At 48.5% G+C, this 27,240-nt stretch overlaps 1 protein-coding gene across 1 annotated transcript; it reads left to right on the top strand.

The window, feature by feature from the left end:
• Nucleotides 1-426: 426 nt before the first annotated feature.
• LOC137414916 (claudin-11-like) lies at nt 427-26,593 on the top strand. The gene is made up of 3 exons (XM_068100471.2): nt 427-858; nt 7,301-7,465; nt 25,718-26,593. Exons 1-3 carry the CDS (start codon nt 633-635, stop codon nt 25,939-25,941), a joined length of 615 nt encoding a protein of 204 aa, XP_067956572.1. The 5' UTR covers nt 427-632; the 3' UTR covers nt 25,942-26,593.
• Nucleotides 26,594-27,240: the final 647 nt, after the last annotated feature.

The raw sequence follows: 27,240 nt of genomic DNA, 5'->3' as shown, positions 1-27,240 counted from the left end.
TCGGCCGGGTCATCCATTTGCCCCGCAAACTGGCACTCCAGGTGCGCGGGAATTCTGGGGGGGGGGGGGGGGGGCGCGGTATCATATCATCTCCCATGTGGTATCATATCATCTCCCACGTGGTATCACATAATCTCACACGTGGTATCATATCATCTCCCACGTGGTATCATATCATCTCCCACGTGGTATCATATCATCTCCCACGTGGTATCATATCTCGACCGGCTTCGCCACCTAGCCTATAACCTTCCCAGGGCCCGTCCCGACATTTTTTGTATTAGAGGTTTCCTCCTATCTCTCACCGTTCAGGAGATTAGCGCGCGCAGACAAACAAACAAACAAAAACTTTCTCTTATATATATATAGAAGAAGACCAAAATGAGGGTGTGAGGGTGTGGTTCGAGAGTGGGGTGTGGAGGATGCATGGGAGGGGAGTTCGGACATTACGATCTGGAGTGAGGCCACTGATGTCTGAAAAGCAGGAGAAAAACAAGGACTTTTATTGGTGTCTGAGAGCGTTTCCTAGAAAGGAGACCCAAGGTCTTACCTTCTAAGGTTGTACTTGAACCAGGACACCGGACAGTGACGAAAGCAAGTGCGTCTCATTTCGAAGTCCCAGTGGAGTGACCATGAAGGACAACGGGCTGCAGACCGTTGGGACACTCCTGGCAGGGCTTTCCTGGGTGGCTCTTCTCTTAACCACCGCCACCAACGATTGGGTGCACATGTGCACCTACGGCTACAACACCTGCTTGAGATTTGGTGATTTGGCCAGCAAGGGGCTCTGGGTGGAATGCGTCACCCAGCACGGCTTCTACCACTGCAAGCCCTTCGAAAACATCCTACGCTTACCTGGTAGGCACCTGTGCACATGTATTTATCGTCATGTTTTTCTCGACTCGTTTCCAACCTGAAATCGACTTCACTTTATTATTTCCGAAACCATGACAACAGTCCGTGAAGATCTGTCCTTCGATTGATGATTCGTCTTTTGCTTAAAGGTTCTCCCGAATTTTAATTCTTCCTTGATATAAGTTGGTTAGTTCACTCAAGAATGTTCATCACGTGTAACGGTTGTAAAATATAAAAGTTATACAATTTTTTGTGTTCATTTTATCTTTTCTTCCTCTTCCTTTTCCTTCCAACAGACTTAATAATCCTACAATCTCAATTTTAACCTCTGGTTTGTGTTTGGATCTTCATAAACATCATCAACATCATCATCATCGTCATCATCATCAACATCATCATCATCAACATCAACAACATTAACATAAACATCATCATCAACATCATCGACATCATCGACATCGACATCAACATCATCTTCATCAACAGCATTAAAATCATAATCATATTCATCATCATCATCGACATCAACATTATCGACATCAACATCATCATCGACATCAACATTATCGACATCAACATCATCAACATCATCAACATCATCGACATCATCGACATCAACAACATTAACATCAACATCATCTTCATCAACAGCATTAAAATCATAATCATATTCATCATCATCATCGACATCAACATTATCATCATCGACATCAACATTATCGACATCAACATCATCATCGACGTCAACATCATTAAAATCATCATCATATTCATCAACATCATCGACATCAACATCATTAAAATCATCATCTTCATCAACATCATCATCATCAACAAAATCAACATAATCAACATCATCAAAATCATCAATATCATCAACATAATCAACATCAATATCATCAACATCAACATAATCAACGTCATAAACATCATCATCAACATAATCAACATCATAAACATAATCATCAACAAAATCAACATCATTAACATCATCATCAACATAATCAACATCATTATCAACATCATTAACATCATCATCAACGTCATCATTAACATCATCAACATCAACATAATCATAATCAACATCTATATCATCAACATCAACATAATCAACATCATAAACATAATCATAAACATAATCATCAACATAATCATCATTAACATCATCAACATCATTAACATCAACATAATCATAATTAACATCAATATCATCAACATCAACATAATCAACCGTTTTGTCTTATTCTTGAACAAGGAGTTACATTTGAAACAGCAAAGTCGCAGCCACTATATGTCCAATTTTTGGTTTATATGATCACTATATTATTTTAGTCATTTAAAATATATTTATGTTTTAGCGACAATAAATAAATACATGTGGCATGTGCAGTATCATGAGCTTCGATGGTTTTTTTAACATCGAAACATGGGGGCAATACCCCTGGCGCTCACCTGGTAGAATAAACAGTATACTGCACTGACTAAAGGTATTTTAAACCAATTTCAATGATTGCTGGGAGACAGGGCAGCAGGTAAAATCATACCAACATAATCATAAGACTTTAAACAAACAAACAAACAAAAAAAATTACTACTTTGGGGGGCAAACCTCCCCCCCCCCCCCACCCCCTCCCATCCCGTGCACCTACGCAGACCCCAATTTTTCTAATGCTTTGAACAAGCTTCGGTTCATCATGGGTGATGAAGGTTGTGGTGACGTTTCATCGAAATCGTGTGTGTAGTTTCAGAGGAAAAAGCAAATTCCTATTTTGGGGGGTCAAACCTGGATCCACTTTGACCCTGGTAGACCCCCTTAATCCCCGATTTTTAAAATACCGTGAACAAGCTTTAGTCACAACACAATAAATATCATTTGTGCCAAATTTGGTCACAATCCCTTCGGCGGTTTCGGAGAAGAAGTTTCAAGTGTTTAAGAACGGACGGACAACGCGCCATCGCATAAGCTCACTTGAACTTTGTTCCAGGTGAGTAAGACCCCCCGGACACCATGGACACGTCCAAAGCAGCTGTGCTGTAAATTTAAACCCACGTGACCATTGTGTACGTTTCGTTTTGGTGTTTTTCCTGCACGAATGATGCTCCTCTCGTCTCGACCTCTTCGTATCATTATTTGCTCGTTGCTCGTATAAGTGGAGCAGTGGTGGAGACGCCACTACGGAGCTGATGTTCTCCAGCTCTTGCACACGTCGAGGCGGTCATCAATCATGCATAAATCATACAAATGACGCGCTTTTCCTCCATCAACAGCCGGCTGACAGTGCTCAACACGAAACTGCGAACAAGTCAAACCATCCGTGACCTCATCATGTGGCGCCATCTTGCTTCATTTGCCGAGCACCAAGACGGCGCCACATGAGGAGCTTGAACGTTGTACATAAATTTTTTTTGTTGTTGTTTACAAGATCGAGGCTCGTGTAAGAGCTAACATTAATTACAAAAAAATTAACGGACACATAAAACAGAATAAAGAGAGCGGGAGACAAGATGGGGGAGAGAGAGGGAAGCACACAAGTACAACAGTATAGAACAGGGACATCGGCAGATCTGTGGAAGGGAGAAGGCTTGGGGGGAGGAGGCATGGGAAGGGGGGGAGGAGGCATGGGAAGGGGGGGGAGAGCAGACATGGGAAGGGGGGGGGAGGAGGCATGGGAAGGGGGGGGGGTGGGAGAAATATAAAACAAATGGACACTGCTCGGACTTCCAGGAAAGAAGTCGGTATTTCAAAAAAGTGTATCTGGGGTGAATTAACGGGGGTAGAAAACATCAAGGTTTTGCATGGGGGAAGATAAGAGATGGTGGTGAACAGCTGTTTTAAAGACCTGGAGGGTGGAGTGGGATTGAAGAGAGTGAGGGAGTTTGTTCCAGAGGTGGGAGAAAAGAGGAATGAAGGAGTGAAGGTGAGCAGAGAGTCTTGATTTTGGCAGTTTAACCATAGGAGGCTTGCTGGCAGATCTTGTGCGTCCTGTGGGAATATTTGGGGGACAGAGCACAGAGAGAGCTGGGGGAGCTACGCCAGAGAGGAGTCGGTAGAAGATAGAAAGACCACCAACCTGCCTGCGGCGAGTGAGTGAAACGCCCTCACAATCAGCTTTATCGTGGGAGATTCCAATGATTCTGAAAGCTTTGGTTTCCACCGCGTGAAGCCGAGCAGGGTGGGAGGAAGGACCACCAACCCAGAGGGGAGAGCAGTATTCCATTGAGCTGCAGATGAAAGCCTTGTATGTGGTGAGGAGCTCAGGTGTGCGAAGGAAGGACTTCGCACGACGGAGGATGCCCAATCGGCGACTGGCTTTGGAGGCCAGCTTGGAAATGTGGTTTTCCCAGGAAAGATCATGGCAGATAGTAAGACCCAAAAGCTTGAGTGACAGAACTTCTTGGAGAGGATTGTTGAGAAAGTAGATGGGAGGGTTGTGCAGACGGACCTTTCGAAGAGACATAGTTGGAGTGTGAGATTTGTCAGGATTGAAAGACATGTTCCACTTTATTGACCAGTCTGTGATTTTGTCCAGGTCTGCAGAGAGTAATGAGGCTGCAGACTGCCGATCTGAGGGATGAGAAATGGAGCGGGAGAGAGTGGAGTCATCAGCAACGAGATAGAGAGGATTTTCAAGAGAGTTCCAGAGAGATTTTCCAGAGGGAGATCATTGATGAAGACCCCAAAAAAGCACAGGGCCCAGAACACTGCCTTGGGGAACCCCAGCCTGAACAGGAAGAGGAGATGAGAGAAACCCATTCAGGGCCACACGTTGACTATGACCAGAGAGGAATTCCGTAAGCCATGCGTGGAGATTTCCATTGATACCATAGGAGGAGAGGTGCCAGACCGTGACTCCGTGAGGTGCCAGACTCCGTGAGGATAGCGGGGTGCCAGACCGCATCGAAGGCACGTGATATGTCAAGGGAGACAACTCTAATTTCCTGTTAAACAATGAGGACCTTCATCTATTGTTAAGACAGCAGAAGCAGCATGTCCAGAGTAGAATGACCTGGTCTGAAACCAAATTGATGATCAGAGATCAAGTCATTGGAAAAGAGGAAGGATTTGATGTCAGAAGCAATGATTGATTCCATGACTTTGCTGATAATTGGGAGCAGACTGATTGGTCTGTAATTGCAAGTATCTGTTTTTGCACCTTTTTGTGTAAAGCGGTGATGTTGGCTGATTTCCAAGCTGATGGCAGATGACCTTGAGCAAAAGAGAGGGTGAAGAGAACAGAGAAAGGGTGTGAAAGAGCGGCAGAGCAGGATTTTAGGACCCGTGGGCTGATGCCGTCTGGTCCAGTTGCAGAATCAGCGTCGAGTATTGACAGAAACTTATCCACCTTGTCAGGAGAGAAGGACACAGAGTCCAGGATAAGCTAGGTATGACTGGGTATGGTGGGTACAGAGAGAGATGGGCTTGGGACACAAGATTTTGAGGCAAACACAAAGTTGAGGGATTAAGCTTTTTCACGTACAAAGTCAGCTGTGTCGCCGTTTGAGGTAAGGGAGGGGAATCGAGGGGGAACAAACACCAGAAACAGATTTGAGAAGACACCAACAGGATTTGGAGGAGGGAGACAGGTTTGAGAGTTCAGTGTTGAGAGTACAGAGATATTGTTTCCTGGCTCTCCTAAGGGTAGACACACACACTTGTTCCAGGCTTTGTGAAAGGAAATGAGATTGCCCTCCGTTGGATTTGCTTTCCAGGAGATGAAGGCAAGTTGTTTCAGGGCAGCTGCTTCACCACAACATTCCGTGTACCATGGACGGGAGGAAGGGTATGAGAACTGAAGATGAAATGGGATAAATCTGTGCATGAGAGAGATCAGTTTACTTTGGAAGAATTCCCAGGATGAGTTGATGTCAGAGGCAGTAGAGATGGGAGACCAGTCCAGATGATTGATGGCTGCTTGCAGACCGTGCCAGTCAGCCTGAGTGAAATGCCAGACTTGTCGGCACTGAGGAGGCTCTCTGAGAATGGCCAGAGAGATGTCCACTTTAACAAGCACATGATCAGATGAGCCGATTGCAGCAGAAGAAGAGCAGCAGACATTTGCAGTGAAGTTAGTCATAACCAAGTCCAGAGGAGAAGATACTCCGTTGACTGAGATCCGGGTCGGGAAATTGACAGATTGTGTCAGTCCCAATGAGTCGCAGAAGTCCTTTGCTGAGGTGCCATGGCTGGTGAGAGAGGAACCCACACCCAGCCAGCTGGCTTGATGACAGTTGAAATCACCACATATGAGGAAGAGAGAGTTGGGATGAGTAGATATAAGTTGGTCCATGTTAGCAGACAGAAAAATGTGGATGGAGTCATCACTGTTTGGAGGACGGTACAGAACACATATGAACAAAAGGTGGGAGCGAAGGGGAAGCCGTAGCCGGAGGTACTCCTGGGGGTGGGGTGGAGAGAGGGCAGTGCAAGGAGAGTGAGGTAGAGAGTTTTTGATAAAGATAGCAACCGCACCTCCAGGACGCGGCTCAGGAATAATTATCATACAGGAGGAGGAAGAAACCAGGACGAGATATTAAGGAATCAGAGACATCTTGAAGGAGGAAGGTTTCTGTTAAGCAGATTAAGTCTGGTTTGTCAGAAGCAACCTGTATGGAGAGATCAATCAGGTTCGAGTGAAGGCCCTGAATGTTTGAGGTCCATATTGTTAAGGAAGAGGGAGGGGGAGCATCGGATACAGGACAGGGGAGGGGAGGGGTAGAGTAAGATGAGGAATAGTAGGAGGAGGTAGGGAGAGCTGTTGATAGTGTGTCAGAGATTTCAGAAGACCTCGGCGAAAGGGAAGGATGAGGAGGACAAAAGGTTTGATGGTGATTGGATGAGGTACAGTGAGGTGATGTTTGAGGGGGAACAGAGCGAGGAAGAAGGTTGGAGGAGATGGAGGTAAGAGTAGGAAGGGAGAGGAAGCAGGAGGATGCTTTGAGGAGGAGGAGTGAGAGGGGAGAATTGGAGAAACAAGGAGGGTGGGGAGATTTGAAGGGGAGGGGAAGGGGGGAGATTTGAAGGGGAGGGGGAGGGGGGATATTTGAAGGGGAGGGGTGAGGGGGGAATTTAGGAGGGGCGGGGTGAGGAGGGAATTTAGGAGGGGTGGGGTGAGGGGGGAGTTTAGGAGGGGAAGGGTGAGGGGGGAGATTTGAAAGGGATGGGTGAGGGGGGTGTTTCGGAGGAGAGGGGTGAGTTTGGGTTTTAGAAAGTGTTGGACCACACTTGTTGGAAAAACCACACTTGCACTTGTTGACAAAGAGGAGCAGGTAGTGTAAATAATGTCTATAATTGGTGAACGATAAGATCCCACTATGTCTAAGTTGTCCAACGTAACGTGGGTGCGAATCCCGACCCGGCTATAAACTGCCATCCTGGTGTTTCACGGACAGGGTTATTCACGCGTTTGTTGTGTTTGTTGTTCCCATCCCTGGGCTCGTTGTGCAGCGTACATGCAGGCTTGTCGTGCACTCATGCTTCTGTCGTGCATAGTCACCGTGCCCGCACTGCTCATGGCGTGCTCCGCCCTGTGCTGCACGACGCTCTCGCAAGATGCAGCGCGGACAATACGGGGCCGGACTCGCTCTGCTGGGATCGTCATGCTGCTCGTGGGTAAGCATTACCTTGGTAACAACAACAAGTGTGTGTTTCGTTGTTATCTCCATTTGCGCGTTTCAGAAGGTGGAACAGTCTGCCAAGGTCTCAAAGTATACACCTTCATGTGTCTTTGTGTGTGTGTGTGTGTGTGTGTGTGTGTGTGTGTGTGTGTGTGTGTGTGTGTGTGTGTGTGTGTGTGTGTATATGTATGTATGTATGTGTATATATATATATATATATATATATATATATAAATATATATATATATATATATATATACATATACATACATACATACATATCGAAAGATATATACATTAGCTGGAGTACCCGGCGTTGTGGGGGGAAGGGGAGGGAGGCAGGAGAAGGGAATGGGAAGTGTAGAAGGGGGAGGGGAGGGGAGACGTGAGGGGAGAGGAGGGGAAAGATATACTACATATACATCTTTGGGGTGGGGAGGGGAGGGTGGCTTTGACAGTCCCCACTGTTTTGGTGGAGGGGGGAAGGGAAAGAGTAAAAATTTACCCATGCATCGAGTGCTTTATCCTCAGTGTTGCCCAGGTAAAAAAGGAAATTGTAATACCCTCGGCCATCATCACCAGGTGGCGCTACACGGTACTTCATGCGCATAAATTATACCAACACATCACCTGTCATTGGGTTAGTGTGCCTCTTTGGATAAGTTTAATATTCCTGACTGCAAACCTCCTAATTGTCACGGAGCAGGATAGAAACAATGTGTCAGCGTGGCAGGCGACACTTGTTGCTTACAGGTTGTGCAGAAATTGCTGGGGTGAGACTCAATCTGTGCCTTGATTCCTCGTCAAGTTAGGAGGTTCAACCTGTGTATATTAACGGCTTAGATTGGTCACAAATAAACAATTTGCAGTGTGCCGCCCTGTGGCGGCGCGAAAAACTGCATGCAAATCGGACCTGGCAGGAGTAATGCCCTGCCGGTGGATTAAGGGGTCTCACTCCTATTAAGAGGAGTGGTCCCAACTGTATGACCATGCATTGTGGCCCTTTGGGGGGCATGATGCATGCGTTTGAATGACCATGCGCTTCCCCCTCGGGGTTGAGGCGCATGTGTATTGTTATGGGGACAGCCTTGTTGACGATGTGCCTTGACCATGGGGTCAAGGTGCACGTCCAAGGCTGTTCAAATGTTTGACTTTTTACCTTTTTTCATCGTAAAAAAGGCAGGCCTTCCGTGTGGGCCCTAAACACGCGAAAACTGCATGGAAATCGGACCTGGCAGGAGTAATTCCCTGCCGGTGGATTAAGGGGTCTCACTCCTATTAAGAGGAGTGGTCCCACCTGTATGACCATGCATTGTGGCCCTTCGGGGGCATGATGCATGCGTTTGAATGACCATGTGCTTCCCCCTCGGGGTTGAGGCGCATGTGTATTGTTTTGGGGACAGCCTTGTTGACGATGTGCCTTGACCATGGGGTCAAGGTGCACGTCCAAGGCTGTTCAAATGTTTGAGTTTTTACCTTTTTTCACTGCAAAAAAGGCAGGCCTTCGCGCGGGCCCTAAATGCGCGAAAACTGCATGCAAATCGGACCTGGCAGGAGTAATGCCCTGCCGGTGGATTAAGGGGTCTCACTCCTATTAAGAGGAGTGGTCCCAATTGTATGACCATGCATTGTGGCCCTTCGGGGGGCATGATGCATGCGTTTGAATGACCATGCGTTTCCCCCTCGGGGTTGAGGCGCATGTGTATTGTAATGGGGACAGCCTTGTTGACGATGTGCCTTGACCATGGGGTCAAGGTGCACGTCCAAGGCTGTTCAAATGTTTGAATTTTTACCTTTTTTCTTGTAAAAAAGGCAGGCCTTCCGTGTGGGCCCTAAACACGCAAAAAAACTGCATGCAAATCTGACCTGGCAGGAGTAATTCCCTGCCAGTGGATTAAGGGGTCTCACTCCTATTAAGAGGAGTGGTCCCACCTGTATGACCATGCATTGTGGCCCTTCGGGGGCATGATGCATGCGTTTGAATGACCATGTGCTTCCCCCTCGGGGTTGAGGCGCATGTGTATTGTTTTGGGGACAGCCTTGTTGACGATGTGCCTTGACCATGGGGTCAAGGTGCACGTCCAAGGCTGTTCAAATGTTTGAGTTTTTACCTTTTTTCACTGCAAAAAAGGCAGGCCTTCGCGCGGGCCCTAAATGCGCAAAAAAACTGCATGCAAATCTGACCTGGCAGGAGTAATTCCCTGCCGGTGGATTAAGGGGTCTCACTCCTATTAAGAGGAGTGGTCCCACCTGTATGACCATGCATTGTGGCCCTTTGGGGGGCATGATGCATGCGTTTGAATGACCATGCGCTTCCCCCTCGGGGTTGAGGCGCATGTGTATTGTTTTGGGGACAGCCTTGTTGACGATGTGCCTTGACCATGGGGTCAAGGTGCACGTCCAAGGCTGTTCAAATGTTTGACTTTTTACCTTTTTTCAGTGTAAAAAAGGCTGGCCTTTTTTGAGCGGGCCCTAAACGCTTAAAGACCTGCATGCAAATCGGACCTGGCAGGAGTAATGCCCTGCCGGTGGATTAAGGGGTCTCACTCCTATTAAGAGGAGTGGTCCCACCTGTATGACCATGCATTGTGGCCCTCTGGGGGCATGATGCATGCGTTTTGAATGACCATGCGTTTCCCCCTCGGGGTTGAGGCGCATGTGTATTGTTATGGGGACAGCCTTGTTGACGTTGTGCCTTGGCCATGGGGTCAAGGTGCACGTCCGAGGCTGTTCAAATGTTTGGACTTTTTACCTTTTTTCACACGTAAAAAAGGCAGGCCCTGACTGTGGCCCTAAACCACTTAAAGACCTGCATGCAAATCGGACCTGGCAGGAGTAATGCCCTGCCGGTGGATTAAGGGGTCTCACTCCTATTAAGAGGAGTGGTCCCACCTGTATGACCATGCATTGTGGCCCTCTGGGGGCATGATGCATGCGTTTTGAATGACCATGCGTTTCCCCCTCGGGGTTGAGGCGCATGTGTATTGTAATGGGGACAGCCTTGTTGACGATGTGCCTTGACCATGGGGTCAAGGTGCACGTCCAAGGCTGTTCAAATGTTTGAATTTTTACCTTTTTTCTTGTAAAAAAGGCAGGCCTTCCGGGCGGGCCCTAAACGCTTAAAGACCTGCATGCAAATCGGACCTGGCAGGAGTAATGCCCTGCCGGTGGATTAAGGGGTCTCACTCCTATTAAGAGGAGTGGTCCCAATTGTATGACCATGCATTGTGGCCCTTCGGGGGGCATGATGCATGCGTTTGAATGACCATGCGCTTCCCCCTCGGGGTTGAGGCGCATGTGTATTGTTATGGGGACAGCCTTGTTGACGATGTGCCTTGACCATGGGGTCAAGGTGCACGTCCAAGGCTGTTCAAATGTTTGACTTTTTACCTTTTTTCAGTGTAAAAAAGGCTGGCCTTTTTTGAGCGGGCCCTAAACGCTTAAAGACCTGCATGCAAATCGGACCTGGCAGGAGTAATGCCCTGCGGGTGGATTAAGGGGTCTTACTCCTATTAAGAGGAGTGGTCCCAACTGTATGACCATGCATTGTGGCCCTTCGGGGGCATGATGCATGCGTTTGAATGACCATGTGCTTCCCCCTCGGGGTTGAGGCGCATGTGTATTGTTATGGGGACAGCCTTGTTGACGTTGTGCCTTGACCATGGGGTCAAGGTGCACGTCCAAGGCTGTTCGAATGTTTGGACTTTTTACCTTTTTTCATTGTAAAAAAGGCAGGCCTTCAGGCGGGCCCTAAACGTCTTAAAGACCTGCATGCAAATCGGACCTGGCAGGAGTAATGCCCTGCCGGTGGATTAAGGGGTCTCACTCCTATTAAGAGGAGTGGTCCCAATTGTATGACCATGCATTGTGGCCCTTCGGGGGCATGATGCATGCGTTTGAATGACCATGCGCTTCCCCCTCGGGGTTGAGGCGCATGTGTATTGTTATGGGGACAGCCTTGTTGACGATGTGCCTTGACCATGGGGTCAAGGTGCACGTCCAAGGCTGTTCAAATGTTTGACTTTTTACCTTTTTTCATTGCAAAAAAGGCAGGCCTTCTATGCGGGCCCTAAACGCGCTTAAAGACCTGCATGCAAATCGGACCTGGCAGGAGTAATGCCCTGCCGGTGGATTAAGGGGTCTCACTCCTATTAAGAGGAGTGGTCCCAATTGTATGACCATGCATTGTGGCCCTTCGGGGGGCATGATGCATGCGTTTGAATGACCATGCGCTTCCCCCTCGGGGCTGAAGCGCATGTGTATTGTTATGGGGACAGCCTTGTTGACGATGTGCCTTGACCATGGGGTCAAGGTGCACGTCCAAGGCTGTTCAAATGTTTGACTTTTTACCTTTTTTCAGTGTAAAAAAGGCTGGCCTTTTTTGAGCGGGCCCTAAACGCTTAAAGACCTGCATGCAAATCGGACCTGGCAGGAGTAATGCCCTGCCGGTGGATTAAGGGGTCTCACTCCTATTAAGAGGAGTGGTCCCACCTGTATGACCATGCATTGTGGCCCTCTGGGGGCATGATGCATGCGTTTTGAATGACCATGCGTTTCCCCCTCGGGGTTGAGGCGCATGTGTATTGTAATGGGGACAGCCTTGTTGACGATGTGCCTTGACCATGGGGTCAAGGTGCACGTCCAAGGCTGTTCAAATGTTTGAATTTTTACCTTTTTTCTTGTAAAAAAGGCAGGCCTTCCGGGCGGGCCCTAAACGCTTAAAGACCTGCATGCAAATCGGACCTGGCAGGAGTAATGCCCTGCCGGTGGATTAAGGGGTCTCACTCCTATTAAGAGGAGTGGTCCCAATTGTATGACCATGCATTGTGGCCCTTCGGGGGGCATGATGCATGCGTTTGAATGACCATGCGCTTCCCCTTCGGGGTTGAGGCGCATGTGTATTGTTATGGGGACAGCCTTGTTGACGATGTGCCTTGACCATGGGGTCAAGGTGCACGTCCAAGGCTGTTCAAATGTTTGACTTTTTACCTTTTTTCATTGCAAAAAAGGCAGGCCTTCTATGCGGGCCCTAAACGCGCTTAAAGACCTGCATGCAAATCGGACCTGGCAGGAGTAATGCCCTGCCGGTGGATTAAGGGGTCTCACTCCTATTAAGAGGAGTGGTCCCAATTGTATGACCATGCATTGTGGCCCTTCGGGGGGCATGATGCATGCGTTTGAATGACCATGCGCTTCCCCCTCGGGGTTGAGGCGCATGTGTATTGTTATGGGGACAGCCTTGTTGACGATGTGCCTTGACCATGGGGTCAAGGTGCACGTCCAAGGCTGTTCAAATGTTTGACTTTTTACCTTTTTTCAGTGTAAAAAAGGCTGGCCTTTTTTGAGCGGGCCCTAAACGCTTAAAGACCTGCATGCAAATCGGACCTGGCAGGAGTAATGCCCTGCCGGTGGATTAAGGGGTCTTACTCCTATTAAGAGGAGTGGTCCCAACTGTATGACCATGCATTGTGGCCCTTCGGGGGCATGATGCATGCGTTTGAATGACCATGTGCTTCCCCCTCGGGGTTGAGGCGCATGTGTATTGTTATGGGGACAGCCTTGTTGACGTTGTGCCTTGACCATGGGGTCAAGGTGCACGTCCAAGGCTGTTCGAATGTTTGGACTTTTTACCTTTTTTCATTGTAAAAAAGGCAGGCCTTCAGGCGGGCCCTAAACGTCTTAAAGACCTGCATGCAAATCGGACCTGGCAGGAGTAATGCCCTGCCGGTGGATTAAGGGGTCTCACTCCTATTAAGAGGAGTGGTCCCAATTGTATGACCATGCATTGTGGCCCTTCGGGGGCATGATGCATGCGTTTGAATGACCATGCGCTTCCCCCTCGGGGTTGAGGCGCATGTGTATTGTTATGGGGACAGCCTTGTTGACGATGTGCCTTGACCATGGGGTCAAGGTGCACGTCCAAGGCTGTTCAAATGTTTGACTTTTTACCTTTTTTCATTGCAAAAAAGGCAGGCCTTCTATGCGGGCCCTAAACGCGCTTAAAGACCTGCATGCAAATCGGACCTGGCAGGAGTAATGCCCTGCCGGTGGATTAAGGGGTCTCACTCCTATTAAGAGGAGTGGTCCCAATTGTATGACCATGCATTGTGGCCCTTCGGGGGGCATGATGCATGCGTTTGAATGACCATGCGCTTCCCCCTCGGGGCTGAGGCGCATGTGTATTGTTATGGGGACAGCCTTGTTGACGATGTGCCTTGACCATGGGGTCAAGGTGCACGTCCAAGGCTGTTCAAATGTTTGACTTTTTACCTTTTTTCATTGTAAAAAAGGCGGCCTTCGAGCGGGCCTAAAACGTTTAAAGACCTGCATGCAAATCGGACCTGGCAGGAGTAATGCCCTGCTGGTGGATTAAGGGGTCTCACTCCTATTAAGAGGAGTGGTCCCACCTGTATGACCATGCATTGTGGCCCTTTGGGGGGCATGATGCATGCGTTTGAATGACCATGCGCTTCCCCCTCGGGGTTGAGGCGCATGTGTATTGTTTTGGGGACAGCCTTGTTGACGATGTGCCTTGACCATGGGGTCAAGGTGCACGTCCAAGGCTGTTCAAATGTTTGACTTTTTACCTTTTTTCAGTGTAAAAAAGGCTGGCCTTTTTTGAGCGGGCCCTAAACGCTTAAAGACCTGCATGCAAATCGGACCTGGCAGGAGTAATGCCCTGCCGGTGGATTAAGGGGTCTCACTCCTATTAAGAGGAGTGGTCCCACCTGTATGACCATGCATTGTGGCCCTCTGGGGGCATGATGCATGCGTTTTGAATGACCATGCGTTTCCCCCTCGGGGTTGAGGCGCATGTGTATTGTTATGGGGACAGCCTTGTTGACGTTGTGCCTTGGCCATGGGGTCAAGGTGCACGTCCGAGGCTGTTCAAATGTTTGGACTTTTTACCTTTTTTCACACGTAAAAAAGGCAGGCCCTGACTGTGGCCCTAAACCACTTAAAGACCTGCATGCAAATCGGACCTGGCAGGAGTAATGCCCTGCCGGTGGATTAAGGGGTCTCACTCCTATTAAGAGGAGTGGTCCCACCTGTATGACCATGCATTGTGGCCCTCTGGGGGCATGATGCATGCGTTTTGAATGACCATGCGTTTCCCCCTCGGGGTTGAGGCGCATGTGTATTGTAATGGGGACAGCCTTGTTGACGATGTGCCTTGACCATGGGGTCAAGGTGCACGTCCAAGGCTGTTCAAATGTTTGAATTTTTACCTTTTTTCTTGTAAAAAAGGCAGGCCTTCCGGGCGGGCCCTAAACGCTTAAAGACCTGCATGCAAATCGGACCTGGCAGGAGTAATGCCCTGCCGGTGGATTAAGGGGTCTCACTCCTATTAAGAGGAGTGGTCCCAATTGTATGACCATGCATTGTGGCCCTTCGGGGGGCATGATGCATGCGTTTGAATGACCATGCGCTTCCCCCTCGGGGTTGAGGCGCATGTGTATTGTTATGGGGACAGCCTTGTTGACGATGTGCCTTGACCATGGGGTCAAGGTGCACGTCCAAGGCTGTTCAAATGTTTGACTTTTTACCTTTTTTCAGTGTAAAAAAGGCTGGCCTTTTTTGAGCGGGCCCTAAACGCTTAAAGACCTGCATGCAAATCGGACCTGGCAGGAGTAATGCCCTGCGGGTGGATTAAGGGGTCTTACTCCTATTAAGAGGAGTGGTCCCAACTGTATGACCATGCATTGTGGCCCTTCGGGGGCATGATGCATGCGTTTGAATGACCATGTGCTTCCCCCTCGGGGTTGAGGCGCATGTGTATTGTTATGGGGACAGCCTTGTTGACGTTGTGCCTTGACCATGGGGTCAAGGTGCACGTCCAAGGCTGTTCGAATGTTTGGACTTTTTACCTTTTTTCATTGTAAAAAAGGCAGGCCTTCAGGCGGGCCCTAAACGTCTTAAAGACCTGCATGCAAATCGGACCTGGCAGGAGTAATGCCCTGCCGGTGGATTAAGGGGTCTCACTCCTATTAAGAGGAGTGGTCCCAATTGTATGACCATGCATTGTGGCCCTTCGGGGGCATGATGCATGCGTTTGAATGACCATGCGCTTCCCCCTCGGGGTTGAGGCGCATGTGTATTGTTATGGGGACAGCCTTGTTGACGATGTGCCTTGACCATGGGGTCAAGGTGCACGTCCAAGGCTGTTCAAATGTTTGACTTTTTACCTTTTTTCAGTGTAAAAAAGGCTGGCCTTTTTTGAGCGGGCCCTAAACGCTTAAAGACCTGCATGCAAATCGGACCTGGCAGGAGTAATGCCCTGCCGGTGGATTAAGGGGTCTCACTCCTATTAAGAGGAGTGGTCCCACCTGTATGACCATGCATTGTGGCCCTCTGGGGGCATGATGCATGCGTTTTGAATGACCATGCGTTTCCCCCTCGGGGTTGAGGCGCATGTGTATTGTAATGGGGACAGCCTTGTTGACGATGTGCCTTGACCATGGGGTCAAGGTGCACGTCCAAGGCTGTTCAAATGTTTGAATTTTTACCTTTTTTCTTGTAAAAAAGGCAGGCCTTCCGGGCGGGCCCTAAACGCTTAAAGACCTGCATGCAAATCGGACCTGGCAGGAGTAATGCCCTGCCGGTGGATTAAGGGGTCTCACTCCTATTAAGAGGAGTGGTCCCAATTGTATGACCATGCATTGTGGCCCTTCGGGGGGCATGATGCATGCGTTTGAATGACCATGCGCTTCCCCCTCGGGGTTGAGGCGCATGTGTATTGTTATGGGGACAGCCTTGTTGACGATGTGCCTTGACCATGGGGTCAAGGTGCACGTCCAAGGCTGTTCAAATGTTTGACTTTTTACCTTTTTTCATTGCAAAAAAGGCAGGCCTTCTATGCGGGCCCTAAACGCGCTTAAAGACCTGCATGCAAATCGGACCTGGCAGGAGTAATGCCCTGCCGGTGGATTAAGGGGTCTCACTCCTATTAAGAGGAGTGGTCCCAATTGTATGACCATGCATTGTGGCCCTTCGGGGGGCATGATGCATGCGTTTGAATGACCATGCGCTTCCCCCTCGGGGTTGAGGCGCATGTGTATTGTTATGGGGACAGCCTTGTTGACGATGTGCCTTGACCATGGGGTCAAGGTGCACGTCCAAGGCTGTTCAAATGTTTGACTTTTTACCTTTTTTCAGTGTAAAAAAGGCTGGCCTTTTTTGAGCGGGCCCTAAACGCTTAAAGACCTGCATGCAAATCGGACCTGGCAGGAGTAATGCCCTGCCGGTGGATTAAGGGGTCTTACTCCTATTAAGAGGAGTGGTCCCAACTGTGTGACCATGCATTGTGGCCCTTCGGGGGCATGATGCATGCGTTTGAATGACCATGTGCTTCCCCCTCGGGGTTGAGGCGCATGTGTATTGTTATGGGGACAGCCTTGTTGACGTTGTGCCTTGACCATGGGGTCAAGGTGCACGTCCAAGGCTGTTCGAATGTTTGGACTTTTTACCTTTTTTCATTGTAAAAAAGGCAGGCCTTCAGGCGGGCCCTAAACGTCTTAAAGACCTGCATGCAAATCGGACCTGGCAGGAGTAATGCCCTGCCGGTGGATTAAGGGGTCTCACTCCTATTAAGAGGAGTGGTCCCAATTGTATGACCATGCATTGTGGCCCTTCGGGGGCATGATGCATGCGTTTGAATGACCATGCGCTTCCCCCTCGGGGTTGAGGCGCATGTGTATTGTTATGGGGACAGCCTTGTTGACGATGTGCCTTGACCATGGGGTCAAGGTGCACGTCCAAGGCTGTTCAAATGTTTGACTTTTTACCTTTTTTCATTGCAAAAAAGGCAGGCCTTCTATGCGGGCCCTAAACGCGCTTAAAGACCTGCATGCAAATCGGACCTGGCAGGAGTAATGCCCTGCCGGTGGATTAAGGGGTCTCACTCCTATTAAGAGGAGTGGTCCCAATTGTATGACCATGCATTGTGGCCCTTCGGGGGGCATGATGCATGCGTTTGAATGACCATGCGCTTCCCCCTCGGGGCTGAGGCGCATGTGTATTGTTATGGGGACAGCCTTGTTGACGATGTGCCTTGACCATGGGGTCAAGGTGCACGTCCAAGGCTGTTCAAATGTTTGACTTTTTACCTTTTTTCATTGTAAAAAAGGCGGCCTTCGAGCGGGCCTAAAACGTTTAAAGACCTGCATGCAAATCGGACCTGGCAGGAGTAATGCCCTGCTGGTGGATTAAGGGGTCTCACTCCTATTAAGAGGAGTGGTCCCAATTGTATGACCATGCATTGTGGCCCTTCGGGGGCATGATGCATGCGGTTGAATGACCATGCGCTTCCCCCTCGGGGTTGAGGCGCATGTGTATTGTTATGGGGACAGCCTTGTTGACGATGTGCCTTGACCATGGGGTCAAGGTGCACGTCCAAGGCTGTTCAAATGTTTGACTTTTTACCTTTTTTCATTGTAAAAAAGGCAGGCCTTCTGTGCGGGCCCTAAACGTGCAAAGAACTGCATGCAAATCGGACCTGGCAGGAGTAATGCCCTGCTGGTGGATTAAGGGGTCTTACTCCTATTAAGAGGAGTGGTCCCAATTGTATGACCATGCATTGTGGCCCTTCGGGGGCATGATGCATGCGTTTGAATGACCATGCGCTTCCCCCTCGGGGTTGAGGCGCATGTGTATTGTTATGGGGACAGCCTTGTTGACGATGTGCCTTGACCATGGGGTCAAGGTGCACGTCCAAGGCTGTTCAAATGTTTGACTTTTTACCTTTTTTCATTGTAAAAAAGGCAGGCCTTCTGTGCGGGCCCTAAACGTGCGTAGAACTGCATGCAAATCGGACCTGGCAGGAGTAATGCCCTGCCGGTATATTAAGGGGTCTCACTCCTATTAAGAGGAGTGGTCCCAATTGTATGACCATGCATTGTGGCCCTTCGGGGGCATGATGCATGCGTTTGAATGACCATGCGCTTCCCCCTCGGGGTTGAGGCGCATGTGTATTGTTATGGGGACAGCCTTGTTGACGTTGTGCCTTGGCCATGGGGTCAAGGTGCACGTCCGAGGCTGTTCGAATGTTTGACTTTTTACCTTTTTTCATCGTAAAAAAGGCAGGCCTTCCTTGCGGGCCCAAAACGTGCGTAGACCTGCATGCAAATCGGACCTGGCAGGAGTAATGCCCTGCTGGTGGATTAAGGGGTCTTACTCCTATTAAGAGGAGTGGTCCCAATTGTATGACCATGCATTGTGGCCCTTCGGGGGCATGATGCATGTGTTTGAATGACCATGTGCTTCCCCCTCGGGGTTGAGGCGCATGTGTATTGTTATGGGGACAGCCTTGTTGACGTTGTGCCTTGGCCATGGGGTCAAGGTGCACATCCGAGGCTGTTCGAATGTTTGACTTTTTACCTTTTTTCACAAGCAAAAAAGGCAGGCCCTCATTGGGGCCCTAAAACAGTGCAAATCGTACCTGACAGGAGTAATGCCCTGTCAGTGGATTAAGGGGTCTTACTCCTATTGAGAGGAGTGGTCCCAATTGAATGACCATGCATTGTGGCCCCTCGGGGGCATGATGCATGCGTTTGAATGACCATGCGCTTCCCCCTTGGGGTTGAGGCACATGTGTATTGTTATTGGGACAGCCTTGTTGACGTTGTGCCTTGGCCATGGGGTCAAGGTGCACGTCCGAGGCTGTTCAAATGTTTGACTTTTTACCTTTTTTCACAAGCAAAAAAGGCAGGCCTTGCGCAGGCCCTAAAAGCGCAAATCGTACCTGACAGGAGTAATGCCCTGTCAGTGGATTAAGGGGTCTTACTCCTATTGAGAGGAGTGGTCCCAATTGAATGACCATGCATTGTGGCCCCTCGGGGGCATGATGCATGCGTTTGAATGACCATGCGCTTCCCCCTTGGGGTTGAGGCGCATGTGTATTGTTATTGGGACAGCCTTGTTGACGTTGTGCCTTGGCCAAGGGGTCAAGGTGCACGTCCGAGGCTGTTCAAATGTTTGACTTTTTACCTTTTTTCACAAGCAAAAAAGGCAGGCCTTGCGCAGGCCCTAAAAGCGCAAATCGTACCTGACAGGAGTAATGCCCTGTCAGTGGATTAAGGGGTCTTACTCCTATTGAGAGGAGTGGTCCCAATTGAATGACCATGCATTGTGGCCCCTCGGGGGCATGATGCATGCGTTTGAATGACCATGCGCTTCCCCCTTGGGGTTGAGGCGCATGTGTATTGTTATTGGGACAGCCTTGTTGACGTTGTGCTTTGACCATGGGGTGAAGGTGCATGTCCGAGGCTGTTCAAATGTTTGACTTTTTACCTTTTTTCACAAGCAAAAAAGGCAAGCCTTAGCTGTGGCCCCAAAACAGCGCAAATCGTACCTGACAGGAGTAATGCCCTGTCAGTGGATTAAGGGGTCTTACTCCTATTGAGAGGAGTGGTCCCAATTGAATGACCATGCATTGTGGCCCCTCGGGGGCATGATGCATGTGTTTGAATGACCATGCGCTTCCCCTTTGGGGTTGAGGCGCATGTGTATTGTTATTGGGAGAGCCTTGTTGACGTTGTGCCTTGACCATGGGGTCAAGGTGCACGTCCGAGGCTGTTCAAATGTTTGACTTTTTACCTTTTTTCACAAGCAAAAAAGGCAGGCCTTAGCTGTGGCCCCAAAACAGCGCAAATCGTACCTGACAGGAGTAATGCCCTGTCAGTGGATTAAGGGGTCTTACTCCTATTGAGAGGAGTGGTCTCAATTGAATGACCATGCATTGTGGCCCCTCGGGGGCATGATGCATGCGTTTGAATGACCATGTGCTTCCCCCTTGGGGTTGAGGCACATGTGTATTGTTATTGGGACAGCCTTGTTGACGTTGTGCCTTGGCCATGGGGTCAAGGTGCATGTCCGAGGCTGTTCAAATGTTTGACTTTTTACCTTTTTTCACAAGCAAAAAAGGCAGGCCTTAGCTGTGGCCCCAAAACAGTGGACAGGCCTGCAAAATTGTACCCGGCAGGAGTAATGCCCTGCTGGTGGATTAAGGGGTCTTACTCCTATTAAGAGGAGTGGTCCCAATTGTATGACCATGCATTGTGGCCCCTCGGGGGCATGATGCATGCGTTTGAATGACCATGTGCTTCCCCCTTGGGGTTGAGGCACATGTGTATTGTTATTGGGACAGCCTTGTTGACATTGTGCCTTGACCATGGGGTCAAGGTGCACGTCCAAGGCTGTTCAAATGTTTGACTTTTTACCTTTTTTCATGTAAAAAAGGCAGGCCTTAGTGCTGGCCCCATAAGCACCCGAACAAGCCTGCAAAATTGTACCCGGCAGGAGTAATGCCCTGCTGGTGGATTAAGGGGTCTCACTCCTATTAAGAGGAGTGGTCCCAATTGTATGACCATGCATTGTGGCCCTTCGGGGGCATGATGCATGCGTTTGAATGACCATGCGCTTCCCCCTCGGGGTTGAGGCGCATGTGTATTGTTATGGGGACAGCCTTGTTGACGTTGTGCCTTGACCATGGGGTCAAGGTGCACGTCCAAGGCTGTTCAAATGTTTGACTTTTTACCTTTTTTCATCGCAAAAAAGGCAGGGCTTCAGTGTGGCCCCAAAACACGAACAAGCCTGCAAAATTGTACCCGGCAGGAGTAATGCCCTGCTGGTGGATTAAGGGGTCTCACTCCTATTAAGAGGACTGGTCCCAATTGTATGACCATGCATTGTGGCCCTTCGGCGGCATGATGCATGCGTTTGAATGACCATGTGCTTCCCCCTTGGGGTTGAGGCACATGTGTATTGTTATTGGGACAGCCTTGATAGACGTTGTGCCTTGACCATGGGGTCAAGGTGCACGTCCAAGGCTGTTCAAATGTTTGACTTTTTACCTTTTTTTCATGTAAAAAAGGCAGGCCTTAGTGCTGGCCCCATAAGCACAAGCCTGCAAAATTGTACCCGGCAGGAGTAATGCCCTGCTGGTGGATTAAGGGGTCTTACTCCTATTAAGAGGAGTCGTCCCAATTGTATGACCATGCATTGTGGCCCTTCGGGGGCATGATGCATACGTTTGAATGACCATGCGCTTCCCCCTCGGGGTTGAGGCGCATGTGTATTGTTATTGGGACAGCCTTGTTGACGTTGTGCCTTGGCCATGGGGTCAAGGTGCACGTCCGAGGCTGTTCAAATGTTTGACTTTTTACCTTTTTTCATTGAAAAAAGGCAGGCCTTTTGCTGTGGCCCAAAACAGTAAACAAGCCTGCAAAATTGTACCTGGCAGGAGTAATGCCCTGTCAGTGGATCAAGGGGTCTTACTCCTATTAAGAGGAGTGGTCCCAATTGTATGACCATGCATTGTGGCCCTTCGGGGGCATGATGCATGCGTTTGAATGACCATGTGCTTCCCCCTCAGGGTTGAGGCGCATGTGTAATGTTATTGGGACAGCCTTGTTGACGTTGTGCCTTGGCCATGGGGTCAAGGTGCACGTCCAAGGCTGTTCAAATGTTTGACTTTTTACCTTTTTTCATGTAAAAAAGGCAGGCCTTAGTGCTGGCCCCATAAGCACAAGCCTGCAAAATTGTACCTGGCAGGAGTAATGCCCTGTCAGTGGATCAAGGGGTCTTACTCCTATTAAGAGGAGTGGTCCCAATTGTATGACCATGCATTGTGGCCCCTCGGGGGCATGATGCATGCGTTTGAATGACCATGTGCTTCCCCTTTGGGGTTGAGGCACATGTGTAATGTTATTGGGACAGCCTGGTTGACGTTGTACCTTGACCATGGGGTCAAGGTGCATGTCCGAGGCTGTTCAAATGTTTGACTTTTTACCTTTTTTCATTGTAAAAAAGGCAGGCCTTCGAGCGGGCCCAAAACCCTCAAACAAGCCTGCAAAATTGTACCCGGCAGGAGTAATGCCCTGCTGGTGGATTAAGGGGTCTTACTCCTATTAAGAGGAGTGGTCCCAATTGTATGACCATGCATTGTGGCCCTTCGGGGGCATGATGCATGCGTTTGAATGACCATGTGCTTCAGCCTTGGGGTTGAGGTGCATGTGTATTGTTATTGGGACAGCCTTGATAGACGTTGTGCCTTGGCCATGGGGTCAAGGTGCATGTCCGAGGCTGTTCAAATGTTTGACTTTTTACCTTTTTTCATTGTAAAAAAGGCAGGCCTTCGAGCGGGCCCAAAACGCTCAAACAAGCCTGCAAAATTGTACCCGGCAGGAGTAATGCCCTGCTGGTGGATTAAGGGGTCTTACTCCTATTAAGAGGAGTGGTCCCAATTGTATGACCATGCATTGTGGCCCCTCGGGGGCATGATGCATGCGTTTGAATGACCATGTGCCTCCCCCTTGGGGTTGAGGCACATGTGTATTGTTATTGGGACAGCCTTGTTGACGTTGTGCCTTGATCATGGGGTCAAGGAGCACGTCCAAGGCTGTTCAAATGTTTGACTTTTTACCTTTTTTCATAGTAAAAAAGGCAGGGCTTCCCTGTGGCTCCAAAACAGGAAAAAGAAGCCTTTGGTGGGACGGCATGGTGTTGAAGTCGTGGGGACTCACTCATATGGAGGAGGGGTCCAAGGAGGGGTCCAATTGTATGACCATGCATTCTGGCCCTTCGGGGTCAAGATGCATGTGTTTTGATTGACCATGTGCTTCGGCCTTTGGGTTGAGGTGCATGTCAATAGGACAGTCTTGATAGACGGTGTACCTTGGCCGTGGGGTCATACATACATGCATACATTCATACATACATGTGTACCTATCGCTGTACAAAAGCCTTGGACATTTTGCAATTTCTACTCTGATGCATGATGAAACTAATACTTTGTGTTGAATGCAAATACACCTTCATGAAAAAGAAAATCTATTTAAATAACGAATTTTAGACCCAAAATGCATTAGCTTCATCTAAACTAATAGCGAGTAGGTTCAGCTTTTCCCTACATAACCTACATTGAAATTCTTCTCAGGACACTAAATTAATTGTATTATAAACTCTTGTGAAATGGTGTGCAACTCTTCTTCCAAGACTTTCAAAAGATCTTCTAAGTGCCTGGGATTATCTTTTTCCCTTTTCTTTGTCCAAATAGTCCCATTCAGCTTTAATGATATTGAGATCTGGCCTTTGAATGGGCCATTCCAAGTTTTAAAGAACTCCAACTACCTCTTTCATTTCCAAACTCGAACTGGCGCATACCTCCGACAGGCTGAACAATTTATTTGTATCCACTGATAGGCTGGATCTGGATTCAGACCTGAACCAAAATCGAATCGGCTTGTTCTTGTCACCAAACCAACTCGTCCACCAAGTTTAGTAATCCATCGCTTTTAGCCTAACTCGTCCATAACTTTTATAAATACCATGTTATGTATCACTTTTTGTCCGATCTCTCAATGGTGAAGAATCACTTAATAATTAAATAATTCTCAGATGCGAATCCATATTCAGATCTTCACCAAAATCGAATTTGTTTGTCCTTGTCACACACACAACCTGTCCACCAGGTTTCGTCCAAATCCATCCATAACTTTTTGAGATACCGTGCAATGTATCGGTTTAGCCCTATCACTCAATGGTGAAGATTCACTTGAAAATTAAATAATTCTCGTATCCGAATCCATATTCAGATCTTCACCACAATTGAATCGATTCTTCCTTGTCACACACCCAAAATCTCCACCAAGTTTCGTCCAAATCCGTCCACAAATTTTTGAGATATCCTGCTATGTATCGTTTTTGGCCCGATCTCCCCATGGTGAAGAATCACTTTAAAAGATTCTACTGGCCGGATCCGAATCCGGATCTTCACCAAAATCTAATCGTTTCGTCCTTGTCACACACACTACTTATCTGCCAAATTTTATCTGAATCCGTCGACAACTTTTTGAGATATCTTGTTCACAGACTGACAGACAGACAGACAGACAGACAGACAAACAAACAGACAGACAGGGGTGAAAACATAACCTCCATCCACCTAATATAACCTCCATGGCAGAGTGTTAATTATTGCAGCTAAGTGTTTTGGATCATGATGTTGTTTCAAGATGAAGTTTTGACCAATAAGTCTTACTGTCTTCCACCGACTCCTCTCCGGCCTTGCTCCCCCAGCTCTCTCTGTGCTCTGTCCCCCAAATATTCCTACAGGTCGCACAACATCTGCCAGCAACCCTCTGATGGTTAAACTGCCGAAATCTCGGCTCTCTGCTCACCTTCACTCTTTCATTCCTCTTTTCTCCCACCTCTGGAACAAACTCCCACACTCCCTTCAATCCCACTCCTCCCTCCAGGTCTTTAAAACAGCTGTTCACCACCATCTCTTATCTTCCCCCATCCAAAACCTTTATCTTTTCTACCCCCACTAATTCACCCCAGATCCATCTTGTTTGAAATTCCAACTTATTTCCTGGAAGTCCTGGCAGTGTCCATATGTTTTATACCTCTCGCACCACCCACCTTCCCATGCCTCCCCCCCCCCCCCTTCCCAAGCCTTCTCCCTCCCACAGATGTGCCGATGTCCCTGCTCTCAGATGTTGTGTTTGTGTTCCTCCCCCTCTCGCCCCATCTTGTCTACCGCTCCCCATGTTATATGTTTTATGTGTCGGTTTGTCTTTTTGTGTGATTAATGTTTGCTCTTTCACGAGCTTCGATCTTGTATACAAAAAATTTTTTAAAAAAATGTCCTGCACCACTGGGAATAGTATTAGTATGGTGGATGAAAATTTGTTTGTACCTTGCTACAGTCAATATACCAACAATTTTACAACACCATGAGGACATTCACCCCCATACCTGAGTTGAACCTCCTCCATGTTTAATTGTTGGCTTTAATCAAGACTCTTTACAAGGTTCGGTTTTCGGTCATATCTCACATACTGTCTTGATTAGATCCAAGCAACTGAAACTTTCTTCCTTGTCCAAAACAACCTTGATCATTGTTCCATATTCCATTTGTGTTCTTGTCCCTATTTTAGCCTTTTATTCTTGTTTCTCTTTCTCAATCGAGGTTTTCTTTCATCCTCGTACAAGTGCTTTCAGCGCACGACAGACTGGACCTTCCAGTCTTGGTTTTGCCAATTGCAGATGATGTTTCTCTGTACTTGATTGTGCTTTGGGAGACCACATCTCGAAAAGTGATGCGACCTATTTCACTCAACGTTTCTCCTCCTTTATGTGAATCAGAAAGACAATTACATAGCAATAGGTGTGTAAGAATTAAGTGTGAAACTTTATTGAAATTTTCGTGCGTAATTGATACATTACATGAATTGTTCTTGTGTAGGTCTCTGCTCGTTGGTGGCGTCCGTGTGGTTCCCGGTCTCTGCTCACAGAGAGAATCCCATCATGTCCTTTGGCTACTCGCTGTATTTGGCCTGGATCGGGTCTGTTCTTGCCCTGCTATCGGCGGGGCTCCTGGCTTGCTGTACAGCAGCTGTGGATGAGGGAGAAGCTCGACGGTCAAGGATTGGAACCTCCTCAACTCATGCCAAGAGTGTGCATGTATGATGCTTGCGGGGACCTTTGTATGTCTGGAGTGTGCATGTATGATGCTTGGGGGGACCTCTGTATGTTTGGAGTGTGCATGTATGATGCTTGGGGGACCTCTGTTTGTCCGGAGTGTGCATGTATGATGCTTGGGGGACCTCTGTATGTCCGGAGTGTGCATGTATGATGTTTGGGGGGGGGGGGGGGACCTCTGTATGTCCGGAGTGTGCATGTATGATGCTTGGGGGACCTCTATATATCTGGAGTGTGCATGTATGATGCTTGGGGGACCTCTATATATCTGGAGTGTGCATGTATGATGCTTGGGGGACCTCTGTATGTCTGGAGTATGCATGTATGATGTTTGGGGGGACCTCTATGTCTGGAGTATGCATGTATGATGCTTGGGGGACCTCTGTATGTCCGGAGTGTGCATGTATGATGTTTGGGGAGGACCTCTGTATGTCTAGAGTGTGCATGTATGATGCTTGGGGGGACCTCTGTATGTCTGGAGTATGCATGTATGATGCTTGGGGGGGACCTCTGTATGTTTGAAGTGTGCATGTATGATGCTTGGGGGACCTCTGTATGTTTGGAGTGTGCATGTATGATGTTTGGGGGGATCTCTGTATGTCCGGAGTGTGCATGTATGATGCTTGGGGGGACCTCTGTATGTTTGGAGTGTGCATGTATGATGCTTGGGGGACCTCTGTATGTCTGGAGTATGCATGTATGATGTTTGGGGGGGACCTCTGTATGTCTGGAGTATGCATGTATGATGCTTGGGGGACCTCTGTATGTCCGGAGTGTGCATGTATGATGTTTGGGGGGGGGACCTCTGTATGTCTGGAGTGTGCATGTATGATGCTTGGGGGACCTCTATATGTCTGGAGTATGCATGTATGATGCTTGGGGGGACCTCTGTATGTTTGGAGTGTGCATGTATGATGCTTGGGGGGGGGGGGGGGACTTCTGTATGTCTGGAGTGTCCATGTATGATGTTTGGGGGGGACCTCTGTATGTCTGGACCTTCTATTCAAAAGCAAGAATCAAGATTGGTGTTTCTCAAAGTTTCCATAGTTTGGCCTGTGTCAGCATCTCCATATGACGCATGCAACATAGAGAAATTTCCAGGCCTATTCACATTACCTGTTCATGTTTTTTTATGGTTGTAAACAGGTGCCTATGCTGAACGAAGAGGACCACAAACACACCTTCCTGTAGATAGAACCACCTTTTAGAGGCCATTTTCCCCGTAGAGCAGGGGTTGGCCTTTTTTGGGCACTGTGGTCTCATTTTTGAAGCAATGTTTTATGCCGC

Source organism: Myxine glutinosa, chromosome 4 (genome assembly GCF_964187855.1).
Source record: "Myxine glutinosa chromosome 4, kmMyxGlut1.1, whole genome shotgun sequence".
NCBI lineage: Eukaryota > Metazoa > Chordata > Myxini > Myxiniformes > Myxinidae > Myxine > Myxine glutinosa.
The sequence above is the reverse complement of the archived record's forward strand: the minus strand, read 5'-3'. Positions and strand labels throughout refer to the sequence as shown.